Source organism: Haliaeetus albicilla, chromosome Z (assembly GCF_947461875.1).
Source record: "Haliaeetus albicilla chromosome Z, bHalAlb1.1, whole genome shotgun sequence".
Taxonomy (NCBI): Eukaryota; Metazoa; Chordata; class Aves; order Accipitriformes; family Accipitridae; genus Haliaeetus; species Haliaeetus albicilla.
In genome coordinates this window covers 52,606,019-52,622,433 of record NC_091516.1, presented here as the reverse complement: position 1 = coordinate 52,622,433, position 16,415 = coordinate 52,606,019, and the positions used below count along the sequence as shown (strand labels likewise).

The window sequence follows — 16,415 nt, the reverse complement described above, 5'->3', positions numbered from 1 at the left end:
TCTCAGTTGGGTCCACAGCACGAAGCTTCAGTGCAGTGGCATGTGCTGTCGTCTGTTGCTTGAAGCATTGCACTGAGGTGTAGCAGCCCTCCATGTGCCAGAGGCGCTGGCTGTCCCCTCCTGCAGAAGCCATGGCCATTGCTCAGGAAGGTGACTCTGCAGAGGTGCAAGGCAGGACGGGGTTACTAGTGATAAGCTCTGGGACAGCATGGTGAGGTTTGAGTGCTGTTGTGCTGGTGAGGGCTTTCACTCTGCTCCACAATGTACCAAATACAGTGGAGCACATTTCAAACGTTTGTACACAAATGCCCGCAGCATGAGGAATAAGCTTCCAAACCTGGAAGCTTTGGCTCAGTCCCAGAGCTGCGACAATGTTTGCGTCAGCGAGACTTGGTGGGAAGAGTCCTGCGACTGGCGTGCTGTGATGGATGGTTCTAGGCTCTTCAGGAGAGGCAGGCAGGGCAGAGAGGTAGCGCTGTGGGTAAAGGTGGGGTTGGACTGTACAGTGCTTGCAGTTGGGGGTGACACGGTTGAGAGCCTCTGGGTAAGGATTAGGGGAAAAGCTAATAAAGCAGATATTGTTGTGGGAGTCTGCTACAGATCACCCAGCCAGGATGATGGCACTGTTGTATTAGTCTATAAGGAATTAACCCCCCACTAAATCAGTTGCCCTTGTCCTTAGGGGCAACGTCAACTTCCCAGATGTTGATTGGGACTGTCATACAGCGGACACAAAGAGGTCCAGGGAATTCCTGAAGCAGGTTGAAGACAACTTTTTGATACAGGTGGTAAGGGAGTGGAGAGGGAGGTGCTGATCTCTTTTCTGTGGTGTCCGGTGATAGAATGCAAGGGAATGGCTTAGTGACAGGGGAAGGTGAGACTGGATATTAGGTAAAAGTTCTTCACTGAGAGAGTGGTCAAGCACTGGACCAAGCTCCCCAGGGAAGTAGTCACGGCTCCAAGCCTGTTGGTGTTCAAGAAGCAGATGGTTTATCTTTTGGTTGCCCTGTCAGGATTTGGACTCAGTGATCTTCATGGGTCCCTTTCAACTCAGGATATTCTGTGATTCTATATCCTATATTTAAGTGTCTCATAAGTACTTTTCACTCAAACAGTAACTTACACAAACCTTATGAGAAAGGAGGAATAAGTCTATTCATTTGTATGATAGCTGCAATTTTTTTGCATCATTTTGGTGATCTAGGAATTTAAAAAGCAGTTACCTTGCACCCTGCACAACAATTAGAAAAAAAAGGAAACAATATATATGACAGAGCATATGCTGTCTAGCATCTAATGAACTTCACAACACATTACAATTAGCTCAAAAATTAACTTTTTAGATACAGTACTATGTTCTGGATAGGACACCATAGTGGAATGTGGAAAAGAGGATTAAATTCATGGCTTTATCATTCCTGTGCATCCCTGGGCAAGTCATTCAGTCCTTCTATTAACACAGTCATCCATCTCCATAATGGGATTAAAAATCCTGTCTCTAACTCTCTATTCACCTGGTCCATCTAAGACCAGATTCTAACTCACCCTGGCAGAGTTACCAGTTACAGAGATAGTTTGTGTGAGGAAATGCACACAAATGCAAGTATAGATTACTGCTTGCTAGACTGTAAACTCCCTGGGACTCTCTTTTTCCATGTGTCACTTTCTATGATCACCACAATGAAGTCATCCCTGCCTTAAGGATTGGCTTTAGCACACTTCCAATATTCTGGTCTTTGGAGCTAGAACATTCATACCTGTTATTTTTTGTTAAATAGATGTTATATACATATTCTCCATATTCTGTTCTTCATACCATATAGCAAACACTAGTTTCTAATTTAATCCTCTGTAAGGACTTATTATACATGTATAGAGATATTTGAAAGCAGATCCTAGAAGGTGACTTCCATCACTTGATTTCAGTGTCACAATCACCAACATGTATTTGACATTCATTTGGGCTTTTTCTATGTACCTGAGTGCCCCAGAATATTAGTGAATTTGTCAAGAATATTATGTTGTGCATCTGCACAGATAGAATCTTAGAAATCACGCATTTATGGGAAGGAATATAATCCCCAAGTTGGGAAGGTGACTGAGTGCCAGCAGTCTTTGATCAATATCATTCCCTCAGGGCAGAACAGCACTAGTGCTTCTTGTTTTAAGTAGTTTATTAAGACTACATAACTACATTTTCCCACCAATTTGTTAACTCCTACTCTGAATCTTCCACTTGCCTCCTTATAATTAAATTTACATTGCTACTTGTGATAGAGAAATTAGGAAGGAAGGTTGTTGTACTGAACATACTTCTTATCCTTCTTTTCTTCACTAACATCTGAAGACTACTTACTGTGCAACCTCAGCACAGACAAGCTGATCCAAAGTCCTGTGCAGTGTCCAAGTCATCTCTGAGTCCCTGTTCTCTCTTGTTTTTCATCAGATGTGCTTCTGCCTACTCTTAACCTATCAAGTCTAAATAAATTAATTAGATGCCTATGTCCCATTATAAGCAGTGGATGTGGTAGCAATCCAAAGTGGAATACCAGACCCAAGTGACTTTTTCTTAAAATGTTCTAAAAAGTATATCATTTTAGAATTTTTGCAGTCACTGACCACAGACTGAAGAATTATTTTGAAGGCTTTGTCCTTAATTTCTCCTTTCTTATATTACACAGCATGTTCAGCTTTACAAATGGTGTCTTTGAAAAAGAAAGATAATGTCTTGATTTATATTAAGACCAGCAAGGCCTAGTGTATAGATAAAAGAACTAAGATTTGGGAGATCAAGGTTCGCAGTTTTTCACTGACCTGCCAGGTTACACAAGCCAAAATGATATCATTCTTTTTGGTTAAATGACAAAAATCCACTGTGTTAGCTGTTCAAATATGACCTGAACTGTGCGGATGACCCTTCTGCTTGCAGATCTGTAGGAGTATGTCCCTGGTCACTTGGGACAAGATCCAAAATCCACTAAAGTTATCCCTTCAAAGAAACCTTCTCACTGACTCACATGGATTCTGAATTAGGCCCTCAGTTTAACTTAGTGTTTAAATTTAACTTATTAGCTCTTTCAAGATGCAAAGAGTTCCCTGCGAATGAGTGATGAGGGGAACCTGATGAGATAAGAGAGTCTCTTCATCAGCAATCATGAGGGAATGCCATTTGCTGAAATTATTTCAGTTTAAATTTCAGTCACAGCATAACATTTAAGATGTCTCACCTCTAGACAAGTATGTTAAAACTTCAAAAAATGCAAAAGTCTCTAAAAATACCAGAGCACCGAAAACTAGAGCCCCTGAAATATGCTCACTTTTACTGAGGCTTCCCCCCCCCCCCACGAAATGTTGACTTAAAGTTTTCCTCTTGAAAATAATTAGGGTTTGGCAATTCTTGATTCTTCAGTATTAGCAATACTTGCTAGGTGAGCAGTAAGCAGCCAAATAACAGGAGACCATGTGGCAGAAGACCATCAGGAATGTATCCAATGATGGCATTTTTAGATTTTAAAAGCTGTTAGCCATCTTCAGTCTTAGGAATTCCCATCACAGACATTTTCATACAAAATCCGACCTGATACTTTTTACTGAAAAGGTCTGGAAAGAAACAGGAACAATCTGGTAAGTTACATAAACAGTCCTGGCAGTATCACAGCACATGCGTGCTTAAGGGACATCCAGAATATATTCCAATATTCTTCAGGATGCTCTAAGTTTTTATCATAGAGTTCTAGATAGTCCTAGACTTGAGAGGGGAACAAAGCCATTGCTTTTGTACCTAATTTAGGAATATCCACTGGATACTTTCCATTCATTTTTCATATATGTAACTCTCCATCACCTTTTCAGATCCAATTCTTCTAACAGTTGTGGTGGCTTGACCCTGGCTAGGCACCAGGTACCCACCAAAGCTACTCTATCACTCCCCCCCTCAGCTGGACAGGGGAGAGAAAATATAACAAAAGGCTCATGGGCCAAGATAAGGACAGGGAGAGATCACTCACTAATTACTGTCATGGGCAAAACAGACTTGACTTGGGGAAAATTAATTTAACTTATTACTAATCAAATCAGAGCAGGATAATGAGAAATAAAACCAAATCTTAAAACACCTTCCCCTCACCCCTCCCTCCTTCCCAGGCTTAACTGTACTCCCAAATTTCTACCTCCTGCCCGCCAGCGGCACAGGGGGACAGAGAATGGGGGTTGGCGTCAGTTCATCACACGTTGTCTCTGCCGCTCCTTCCTCCTCAGGGGGAGGACTCCTCACTCTTCCCGTGCTCTGGCATGGGCTGCCTCCCATGGGAGACAGTTGTCCACGAACTTCTCCAACATGAGCCCTTCCCACGGGCTGCAGTTCTTCACAAACTGCTCCAGCGTGGGACCTTTCTGCGGGCTGCAGTCCTTCAGGAGCACACTGCTCCAGCGTTGGTCCCCCACAGGGTCACAAGTCCTGCCAGCAAACCTGCTCCTGCATGGGCTCCTCTCTCCATAAGTCCACAGGTCCTGCCGGGAGCCTGCTCCAGCGCAGGCTTCCCACAGGGTCACAGCCTCCTTTGGGCATCCACCTGCTCCGGCGTGGGGTCCTCCACGGGCTGCAGGCAGATATCTGCTCCACCGTGGACCTCCCTGGGCTGCAGGGGGACAGCCTGCCTCACCATGGTCTTCACCATGGGCTGCAGGGGAATCTCCGCTCCGGTGTCTGGAGCACCTCCTCCCCCTCCTTCTTCACTGACCTGGGGGTCTGCAGGGTTGTTTTGCTCACATATTCTCACTCCTGTCGTGGGTTGCAGTTTTTGTTGCACAGCAGCTTTTTCCCCTTCTTAAATATGTTATCCCAGAGGCACTACCAATATCACTGATGGGCTTGGCCTTGTCTGGTGGCAGGTCCGACGTGGAGCCAGCTGATGTTGGCTCTGTCAGACACAGGGGAAGCTTCTGGCAGCTTCTCACAGAAGCCACCACTGTAGCCCCCCGCTACCAAAACCTTGCCACACAAACCCAATACAACAGTTTTCTAGTTTTCAGTGATAGTACTATTCATGACTACAGTGTACGTGAATTAGGCATTACAATAAACTTTCCAGTGACAACTACGCCATTTGGTTACATGTACTACAGGTGTCAGCAGAGAAGAAATAATCTTCCTACCTAGTCTGAAGAAATATATTTCACCATTTGGTTCTCCCTTTTCCAGAATAATAAAGGTTATTGCTCTTCCAATCTAATCTTTAAAATAGCCTTCAGCTGCCCCTCTTCTTAAATTTAAATTTTGTCTGTTTAAATGATGGTTTTGCTCTTCCTGAGCATATCAGGTCATGCACTGAGGATCAGTGATTCCAATTCTAAAGTTTGCCTTAAAGACAGTATTTTATATCCTTTTCTCATTTTCAACCTCCATATAAAGCATGCTCTTACTGAAGTTCTGTTTTATGGTAAAACAAACAAAACATTTAAGAATACTTCCAAAGTATTCCAAAGTGTAACCAAACAACCACAAGAAGAGTAATTCAAGTTACCCCCGTAGAACACACATTATACTTGCGTGCCATTTTAATCCCTGCTACATAGGGATACAGCTATTTACCACACTCTGTGCATGAACAATCTGCAAGTGTTAAAACTGATGCAAGACAAGTTAAATAAGAACTAAATAAATGATTCTAAGTCAATTAATAGCTACCCTAAAGTTATTCATTAATTAATTCAGAAACAAATATGATGCATTTTAAGCTGAAAACACTGGAAACAACATTAAGTTACAAGTACCAGTTATTTTTTATTTGGGATTATATTTATAGAACACCCTCCAACACAAATAGTGAATGAAACAATAAAAGCTTCCAAGCAGAAGGATCTTCAGGACTAAGCTACCATGAAACAAGATGCCTGAAAGGAGAGGATAATTCATCACTGTTTGAATTGTATATGACCTGTTCTCAGCTATGCAAATGATGATGCTATTCTATCTTGTTAGAGGTGGCAAGGGGAAATCTCTGAAGCTATCATAACGTGCTGTGGAACCTCAGTAATGGCACAGTACAGCCGATTGACTACTCATCTGATCTGTAATGGGAAATGGAATGTTCCCATTCTATTGGGAAACAGAATGCCTGCCTGATGAGAAAGGACTGATTGCCTTGAGTGGGGTGAACCTGCAAGTGGTATAGACCACTTACCAATCTCATCACCCTCTGACCTTATTTGAAAGCTCACACCCCTAGCATTTTTAGTATAAACATACATTATTAAAAATAATACCAAAGCAAACATTGTCTCTCTATATTCTTATTAAGGAGAGGGCCAAACATCGAAGACACACTAGTTGTCATATCCAATGTCTTAATTTGGCTTGGCCACTAGAATAATGAAAGCCATGTAGGAACAGATACATAACATGTGGATAAACAAAATGATCAAAGAGGTAATTTTTGCAGGAATAACTCATTCCTCTTAGTTGTAAATTTAGACAGAAATGCAACAAGTACAGATCTTTTGAAGTTAACAGAAATAAATTTTAAAATGCTTATTTAAGAAAATGAAGTAAAGAAGGCAGAGTAAGTAACCTTGTAAAATGAGGGACAACTTAATATATGGAGACAAAATTAACATGCAATATCAATGGGAAGTGAAGCTGGGATTGAAAAAATAGCCAAGCCAAGGCAAATTAGTTAATAATTATGAAGAACTGTTATAAGTCAATAGCCTCTAAAACAAGAATATAAAGAATATATGATTTTGACTAAAGCATTTAATAATGGTAGTCATAACTTATTAATTCAATAATTTGTTTAACCATTGGCTGTACGAAGAAAGTTTCATAACCAATGCTAACTTAAATATTGTACCTAATATTCACTACTTGATTTGCTTTTATGAGCTACATTATCATTTGTATTTACATAATTTTAGTTACATTGTTTCTTTAGAGATGTGGGATAAGCAAAGATAGTAATGAAGCACAAGATACTGGATGAACTCTATCTTCCTCATGGAAATTGGATTATAAATTGACAAATGAATCTTGAAAGTGCTACAGTTCTAATTCTATTGCTAGAAGAGAAGCATAATGATGTTAATTTGACTAACGTGCATTAAATAAACTCAGAAAATGGAAAAACACATTGACTTTCATATAGTGTTAAAGAAACTGACCACAGTTGAAATACAGTCTGTTCTATGAATAAAACACTTTGATTGTTCTTAGTGATGATTTTTTGACTGTTATATCCTGGGGTTTTTAACTGTATATTTTTCAGATAGATTAAAAACCATCTCACAAATCATTAAAAAGGAGCACGCTGCATGGCAATAACATTTAAAATCTTATTAATGCAATCATTGTCTTTATATGGTTCTGTTTAGATGCCCTTCCAACTCAAATATATTTATTGAAGCCTGACAGTCATTAGGTTGTCCCAGTTTGGGGTCAAAAAATGCCTTTAAAAAAAGGCATAACATATTTCAAGAAAGCAGATTTTACTGAACTGAAAGGATAAATGGGTAACGTTTCTTTGGGAAACATGTTTATTAGAGAAATGGTTTAGGAGAATTCGTAGGTCCCAGAAGAAACTAAGAATGTACAAGCAAAGTATTCCAGTGCAAGGAAAGGGAAGAATAGTTCTAGATAAATTATATCTTCAATGGTCTAGGCTAGTTACTAAGGAGGAGTATGAGAAGCAACCAAAAATAGAAGATGGCATTAGAATCATAGAATCACAGAATCATTTTGGTCGGAAAAGACCCTTAAGATCATCAAGTCCAATCTTAAACCTAACACTGCCAAGTCCACCACTAAACCATGTCCCTAAGTGCCACATCTGCATGTCTTTTAAACACCTCCAGGAATGGTGACTCAACCACTTCCCTGGGCAGCCTGTTTCAATGTTTGACAACCCTTTCAGTGAAAAAATTTTTCCTAATATCCAATCTAAACCTCCCCTGCCGCAACTTGAGGCTATTTCCTCTTGTTCTATCAGCAGTTACTTGATAGAAGAGACCAGCACCCACCTCACTACAACCCCCCTTCAGGTAGTTGTAGAGAGCGATAAGGTCTCCCCTCAGCCTCCTTTTCTCCAGACTAAACAGCCCCAGTTCCCTCAGCCGCTCCTCATAAGACTTGTGCTCCAGGCCCTTAACCAGTTTGGTTGCCCTTCTCTGGACACACTCCAGCACCTCAATGTCTTTCCTGTAGTGAGGGGCCCAAAACTGAACACAGCACTCGAGGTGCGGCCTCACCAGTGCCAAGTACAGGGGGACGATCACCTCCCTGCTCCTGCTGGCCACACTATTTCTGATACAGGCCAGGATGCCGTTGGCCTTCTTGGCCACCTGGGCACACTGCTGGCTCATATTCAGCCGGCTGTCGACCAACATGACCAGGTCCTTTTCCACCGCGCAGCTTTCCAGCCACTCTTCCCCAAGACCCAGGATTCAGCCTTGTTGAAGACCTCATACAGTTGGCCTCGGTCCATCAATCCAACTTGTCCAGATCCCTCTGTAGAACCTTCCTACCCTCAAGCAGATCAACATTCCTGCCCACCTTGGTGTCATCCACAAACTTACTGAGGGTACACTTGATCCCCTCACCCCAATCATGGATAAAGATATGAAACAGACCTGGCTCCAGTACTGAGCCCTGGGGAACACCACTCGTGACCGACCGCCAACTGCATTTAACTCCATTCACCAGAATTCTTTGGGCCCGGCCATCCAACCAGTTTTTTACCCAGCAAAGAGTACACCTGTCCAAGCCATGAGCCTCCAGCTTATCAAAGAGTATGCTGTGAGACACAGTGTCAAAGGCTTTAGTAAAGTCCAGCTAGACAACATCCACAGCCTTTCCCTCATCCGCTAAGCTGGTCACCTTATCATAGAAGGGGAGCAGGTTAGTCAAGCAGGACCTACTTTTCATAAACCCATGCTGACTGGGCCTCATCACCTGGTTGTCCCGTACGTGCCATGTGATGGCACTCAAGTTGATCTGCTCCACAACCTTCCCCGGCACTGAGGTCGGACTGACAGGCTTGTACTTCCCCAGATCCTACTTCCTGCTCTTCCTGTAGATGGGCATCACATTCGCTAACTGCCACTCAACTGGGACCTCCCCGGTTAGCCAGGACTGCTGACAAATGATTGAAAGGGGCTCCGTGAGCACTTCCACCAGGTCCCTCAGTACCATTGGCTGGATCCCATCTGGTCCCATAGACTTGTGTGGTGACTGAATTAAGCGCTCAAGCTATCTATACAAGATTCCGTTTATTTCACTAAAAGGATCAAACTTATACATGTTTCAACAAAGATCTAGAAAGAACTACCAGCAGACAGCCAATACTACTAACACAGGAGCACATATCTAGCTCAACTGGGATGTTTGCCAGTCCTTAGAACAGTTAAAGATAAAAACATTCCATACACATACGCGCGACTGTCTTCAGCCACATCTTCCCAGGCATATGCAAGGCCATCCTCCAACCTGACCTTGTAAAGCTAGTTCTTCAAAGGCTTGGCAAACATGCAGCACAACAAATTCTAACGTTCACTCTTGAAAACAAATGCCAGGTGTTCTGAGCTGCTCCCACAAGTTGTGTGTGTCTAAGTGGTGTAGCAGGTCACTATCCATTTCCCTTTGGATTATGGGGGCTTCATTCGGCTCCCTGCCCTGTCTTCCAGCTCAGGGGGCTGGGTACCCTGAGAACAATTGGTCTTACTATTAAAGAATGAGGCAAAGAAGGCATTAAGTACCTCAGCCTTTCTCTCATCCTTTGTCACTGTGTTTCCCCCTACATCCAAAACCAGATGGAGAATCTCCGTAGCCCTCCTTGTGTTGCTCATGTATTTATAGAAACACTTTTTATTGTCTTTTACAGCAGTAGCCAGATTGAGTTCTAGCTGGGTTTTGACCCTTCTAATTTTCTCCCTGCATAACCTCACAGCATCCTTGTAGTCCTCCTGAGTGGCCTGCCCCTTCTTCCAAGGGTCATAAACTCTCCTTTTTTTCCTGAGTTCCAGCCAAAGCTCTCTGTTCAGCCAGGCCAGTCTTCTTCCCCGCTGGCTCGTCTTTTGGCACATGGGGACAGTCTGCTCCTGTGCCTTCAAGATTTCTGTCTTGAAGAACATCCAGTCTTCCTGGACTCTTTTGCCCTTCAGGACTGCCTCCCAAGGGACTCTGTCAACCAGGCCCCTTAACAGGCCAAAGTCTGCCCTCCAGAAGTCCAAGGTGGCAGTTCTGCTGACCACCCTCCTTACTACTCCCAAGCATTGAAAACTCTATCATTTCATGATTGCTATGCCTGAGATGGCCTCCATTACCATCACATCACCCACAAGTCCTTCTCTGTACGCAAACAACAGGTCCAGCGGGGTGCCTTGCCTAGTTGCCTCACTCACCAGCTGTGTCAGGAAGTTATCTTCCACACACTCTAGGAACCTCCTAGACTCTCTTCTTTGCTGTATTGCATTTCCAGCAGACATCTGTTAAGTTGAAGTCCTCCATGAGAACAAGGGCTAGCAATTGCAAGACTTCTCCCAGCTTCTTAGAGAATATTTCGTCTGCCTCTTCATTCTGGTGGGGTAGTCTGTAACAGACTCCCACCATATCTGCCTTGCTGGCCTTTCCCCTGACTCCTACCCATAATCACTCAACCCTTTATTCGCCATCGTCAGCCTCTAGATAGACAAAACACTCCCTAACATGTAGGGCTACCTCACTGCCCCTCCTTCCTTGCCTATCCCTTTTGAAGAGTTTATAGCCATCCACTGCGGCACTCCAGTTGTGTAAGTCATGCCACCATGTTTCCATGATTGCAATTGCATCATAGTTTTCCAGCTGCACAATGGGTATTAAGATTTGGTTTTATTTCTCATTATCCTGCTCTGATTTGATTAGTAATAAGTTAAATTAATTTTCCCCAAGTCAAGTCTGTTTTGCCCATGACAGTAATTAGTGAGTGATCTCTCCCTGTCCTTATCTTGGCCCATGAGCCTTTTGTTATATTTTCTCTCCCCTGTCCAGCTGAGGCGGAGAGTCATAGAGTAGCTTTGGTGGGTACCTGGTGTCTAGGCAGGGTCAAGCCACCACATCAACACATTGTGGAGCAGACCAAAGAACCTCGCTAGCATACCATCCCTCAAACATAGGCTTGCCGCTTCCAGGCTTTTCCCTAGTGAGCCTGGTTTTAACCCTTTCCCTCTTTAAACCTAGTTTAAAACTCTTTCAATGAGCCCTGCTAACTCCTCTGCAAAAATCCTTTTCCCCCTTTAAGACAGGTGTACCCTATCTGTCGCCAGCAGGCCTGGTGTTGTGTAGATCGACCCATGACCAAAAACCCCCAAATTTTGCCAGTCACACCAGTCTCAGAGTCAGGTATTGATCTGCTGGGCCTTCCTGTTTCTTCCTTCATCAATTCCTGGAACTGGAAGGATAGAGGAGAACGCCTCTTGTGCACCTGATCCATTAACCAGTCGTCCCAAGGTGGTGAAGTCTTGTTTGATTGCCCTTGGACTTCTTATTGCAACTTCATCACTACCTACACGAAAAAGCAACAATGGATAATAATCCAAGGGCTGTACCAGGGTAGGAAGTTTCCTCGTCACATCGTTAACCTGGGCCCCAGGGAGGCAGCAGAGTTCCTTAGGAAGTGGGCCAGTCTGCATATTGGGCCTTCTATTCGAGTCAGAAGAGAGTCTCCTATGACAAAGACCTGTCTTTTATTCTTTATGGAAGTGGTTTTGATGCAGGGTATAGGCCACCTTAACCTTGGTGACACCTGCGACCTAGACTAACCATCATCCTCATCATTGTTCGGTTCCACTTGCAGAGCCTCATACCTACTGTGCAAGGGCACCTGGGAAGGCGGGGTGGTCACAGAGGAGACGCGCCTGCTGTGCCTGGCAGGAACTTGCCACCATTGCCCCCATCCCTTAAGTCACCATGTTCTGCTGGGTGAAGAGAGGATAGGGAATCCCCTGTATCATGTGTCCTGTCTTCCTGACAGGTCTGTCCCAGCAAAGGTGGGGTGTGATTCCAGTAGTCTCTCTCTTTCTCTCTCGTACTCCCTGATACTCCTCAACCCACTCACATCCTCCCAGAGCTCTGTCGCTAAGCGGAGGAGTTCCTCTCCCTGGGCACACCTCCCACAGCTCTGCTCGCTGCTGCTGTCCCGTACTGGCGTAAGAGTAGGGCACAGCCTGTAGCCTGGCACCTGGACAGGCGAATGTGTAAGATGAGACACAACTAGGCAAGACTATGAAAGGGTCAAAAGAAAACAGTCTTTGGTGACGATAGGAAGAATAGAGAAAGACTTGGTGTACTGCAAAACAAATGAAGCTGATAAGACCAAGGGGTCCTACTGTCTTCTTAATGTCTTTTTTCTCTTCCTCCCACCCCCCCTTTTTTTTAAAAAAAGTCTTTACTGGGAAAGGTTAATGGTGATGCGGCTCTTGGCACAGTTAATACCTGTAACATAGAGATAAAAGTCAGGCTAGGGCTGGGAGAGAATGTCTAAGGATAAAGTTTCATGAGGTAGGTGACCTGATTTAATGGCTAGCAGTTGCCAAAAGGGGAGATCCCACATGCTTTGCCATGTGCAGACACAAACACCCACAAACCAGCATTGTTAGCCACATTCTCTCATTCTGTTGTGCTGGCTCTGGCATTTGTCTGACCCTGTGCTGAACCAGCTAAGCTTGCTAAATGGGCAAAAAGCAAATCCAGGAACAGTTACTGGAAGAAGTGGTTGTTTTTCCATCAGTAGTTCACAAGAAGAAAGTAGAGAACATGCAGGAAAACACACAGTAAATCTGTTGTAGAAAACACTAAAGCAGCCTGCCCTGATGTAGTCTACCCACCTACAGACACTGTCAATGAAGAAGGGTGAGGGCTAATTAAGAGTTCAGAGAAGGGCAACCAAAATTAATAAAATCACAGAAAACATGACTAACAGAGAGAACTCTGGGACTTGAGATTATTTTTTCAAAAAAAGACTGATGATAAAATGACAACAGTCTTTATTCAGGTAAGCAGTACATAATAAAGCAAAAAGAATTAAAAAGGAAAGAAACTGACTATGAAGACTGTCCTTAGAGGAAGACACCAGTCTGGGGCACTGACCTGCAGAGAAGGAAAGAATGAAAGTGGAAAAATCTTTCACGGGATTAGGAAGGTTAGAAAGACAAAATACGGGAAAATATGAAGTGAAGAAAGGCCAAAAATAGAAAGGAACAAAAAGTGATGAAATATAGGTGACTGTTGTAAGGAAAAGGACATGTCCCCTAAGGGATAATTTTACTTAGTTTTTTCAGCCAGAAAGCACTACTGGCTTTAATTTCTAGAATAAAAAACTTATTTTTTAAAATCTTTATTTACTGATACAGCAGTTTATTCTGGTTACAAACTGCAGGACTATGATATGGAATAAACTCATGTAAGTCACCAGAAGAAGATATTATTTCCAGGAATCACACCAAGAGAAATCAACTTTCAAGTAAAAAAAGCTGCCAGGTAAATTGTACATTTTTTGTCATCTTCCATGATCATGTTCCCCGGCTAGCCAAAATTACTTTTCAGAGGTCTGTCTTCAGGTCTTCTTTAAAAACCATCTACACCTGGTTTGCAGAAGCTGACAGTAATAGAAATTTAAGAACTCAGACTGTAAACCTAGAGAGTTGTCCTGCCAAATGCAGTGTTACAGAATAGAAGATGCCACAACAAAAAGCACCAGCCCAAACTGACCTCAGGCAGTTTCAACACAGAAATAAGAAAAAGCATTGAACAGTGCTTCAGAACCAGAATAAACTGCAAAAGCAAAGGGGTTCTCCCTCTCCTGACATTTGCGAATCGTGACTCGGTATCTCTCTGGAGTAGGCGTGTTACTGAAACACAAGGACTTCATGGCAGCACAAAGTTTTTGCTAGGCTATCTAATAACCTTAAGATTGTAAACATAAAAATGGCTTCTTTTGCCTCACAGTCAAGTTATACAAGTAATTTGGGATGCCAGGGGACACTAATTCCTGGTATTATTGCTTAACTGATTATTACTTCACATGGAAGATAGAATCCCTTAAAAATTATCTAAGCACGACAACGCTGCGTTTTGCTAGAACTAGATTCAGATCGTCCTGCCCTGCCCCCATCACAGTGGGGAAAAAATAATGGAACTTCGCTGCTGTAATAGGCAAGATGCCTTTCAAGTAGCTGGCTATTTGTCGACTGGCAATGCAAAGTGCTTGTGGAAACTGCAGTGCCGTAATTACATTCTTGTTTATGAGGTTTTCGACCGCTTTTTCTGGAGCCGATACCGCGCACGGCGCCCGCTGCCGATGACAAAACCAGCGCACCACACGCACGGGCTGCGCCCCCGCCCACCCCGCAGCTGCTAGGCAGCACCCCCGGCCTTCCCGAAACGCCCCACTTCCACCCCAGAAAACAGACGGATGACGCAATGCAGCCAGACGTCTCCTGGGGCAGAGCTGCGCGCCCCCGCCGCCCGCACCAGCGCGACGGGGGCGGGGCCAGCGCGGCGGGGCGGGGCCGCCGTTGCGGCGCGGCGCGGCGCGGCGCGGCGCGGCGCGGGCGGGGCCGCCGCGCCCCGCGTCGGAAGCGGCGCGCTGTGCGGCAGGCGGGGCCGCCGTTGCTAGGCGGAAGTGAGGCGGCAGGCGGCGGTTGGCGTTTAAAGGCTCCGAGGCGGTAAAAGGGTGGCGAGTGGCGGCAGGGCCCGGCCGGGCCGGGGGGGGGAGGGGCTCCCGGTCCGTCCTCCGCTCTGTGAGCGGCTGCGCTTCCCGTCCTCCGGCCCGGCAGCCCCCGGGCGGAGCGGGGAGATGGTCTCCAGAGCCGGCGAGCGGCTGCTGATCGTCGTCTCCGTCCTGGAAGGTAAACGGGGTGGCGGCCTCCCGGCTGCTGGTCGTCCTCTCCGTCCTGGGCGGAAAGTGGGGGTGGTCGCTGCCTCCGGGTGTGTTTTCTGTGATGGAGTGAGCGGGATAAGCCAAGCTGCATCTAATACACTGGCTGTATTAATAAAGCTGTGGGCGTACGTATCTTAAAGCCAGGGTGGACCACCCCCGGTTTGTTTCCGGGCGTATTTCCCAAAACATTATTTGAAATGAACGACGAAAGCATCCTTCTTCTCCGGGGGCGCGGGGAATCTGTCTCTTTTGCGTTGCAAAACTCGCCTAGCCCGTGTTGCCGTTAAAACCCCGTACCGCTGCCGCTCCCCGCGGGTGCAGGGAACCCTTCGCCGCCGTTCCGGCCGGATCAAGCCCGTATGCAGGCGAAGGCGCCCCGCATGGCGTTAGTCCTCTCTCCCTCCCTAAGCTACAGGCAGCAGCATCGCTAGCCCTTCCTTACGGCTGTGGAGGCCCGGTTCTCGCTGGCTGGCTGTGGAGTGTTTTCAGCTGGGCCACACTTCGAGAAAGCTTTGGACCAAAACGTTGGAGTCCAGCCGACGTCTTACGATGATCAGGATCGTTTCACGTGTCTGCCCACCCCCCTCCTTTTTTTTTTTTTTTAGGTAGATGTTCTGGTGTTTCTATCCCCTGTTACCAATGTACTGTAAACCTCATTTTAGCGTTGACTTGAATACCTAGCTGATCATTCCTCATCTTGTATTCCTACAGATTATGTTTTCTGAGGTGTAGTTAGTGTGTGAGTGTGGGGGTTTGGGTTGTTTGCGTGTTTTCTTCTGGTTTGGGTCGTTTGGTTGTTTTCTTTTTTTGGCTGAGTGCTTTCACTTTGTCAGGTAAATCCTATGATCTCTGTCCATTCATGGAGTTTGGCAAGGTGGGTTTAAAATAAGATCCTGTCCTCTGACATGCGTGTAGCCCCTCCCCACACTGAGATACATGTAAATTTTAAAGATGTTCACTTCATTTTGTCGTTTAAATTATTAATCAGAACGCTGGGTGATGCTGGACCCAGGACAAATTCTGTACAGCTTTAGGCACTCTCCTAATCTAGGAGTGTCCTGGTTTTGGCTGGGATAGAGTTAATTTTCTTTTTAGTAGCTGGTATAGTGTTATTTTTTGGATTCAGTATGAGAAGAATATTGGTAACACACTGATGTTTTCAGTTGTTGCTCAGTAGTGTTTAGACTAAGTCAAGGAGTTTTCAGCTTGTGATGCCCAGCCAGTGAGAAAGCTGGAGGGGCACAAGAAGTTGGCACAGGACAGCCAGGGCACCTGACCCAAACTGGCCGAAGGGGTATTCCGTACCATGTGACGTCATGCACAGTATATAAACTGGGGGGAGTTGGCCTGGGGGATCACTGCTCGGGAACTAACTGGGCATCAACTCAGTGAGTGGTGAGCAATTGTATTGTGCATCACTTGTTTTGTATATTCCGATCCTTTTATTAATATTGTAATTTTATTATTGTTGTAATTATTTTTTCTTCCTTTCTGTTCTATTAAACTCCT

General features: G+C 44.8%; 1 protein-coding gene and 1 long non-coding RNA gene across 4 annotated transcripts in view; one reads left to right on the top strand and one right to left on the bottom strand.

Moving 5' to 3' along the window:
* LOC138683670 (uncharacterized) overlaps positions 1-16,415 on the bottom strand; it is a 497,441-nt gene that overhangs the window by 457,742 nt on the left and 23,284 nt on the right. The gene's annotated exons all lie outside the window — the stretch shown is intronic.
* The window catches only part of CEP120 (centrosomal protein 120), a 41,700-nt gene continuing 39,954 nt past the window's right edge, over positions 14,670-16,415 (top strand). For all 3 annotated transcript variants that reach the window (XM_069775693.1, XM_069775694.1, XM_069775691.1), the window contains exon 1: positions 14,670-14,874. In XM_069775693.1, the coding sequence (XP_069631794.1) occupies positions 14,823-14,874 (52 nt within the window). In that variant the 5' untranslated portion in view covers positions 14,670-14,822. The remainder of the gene's footprint in view (positions 14,875-16,415) is intronic.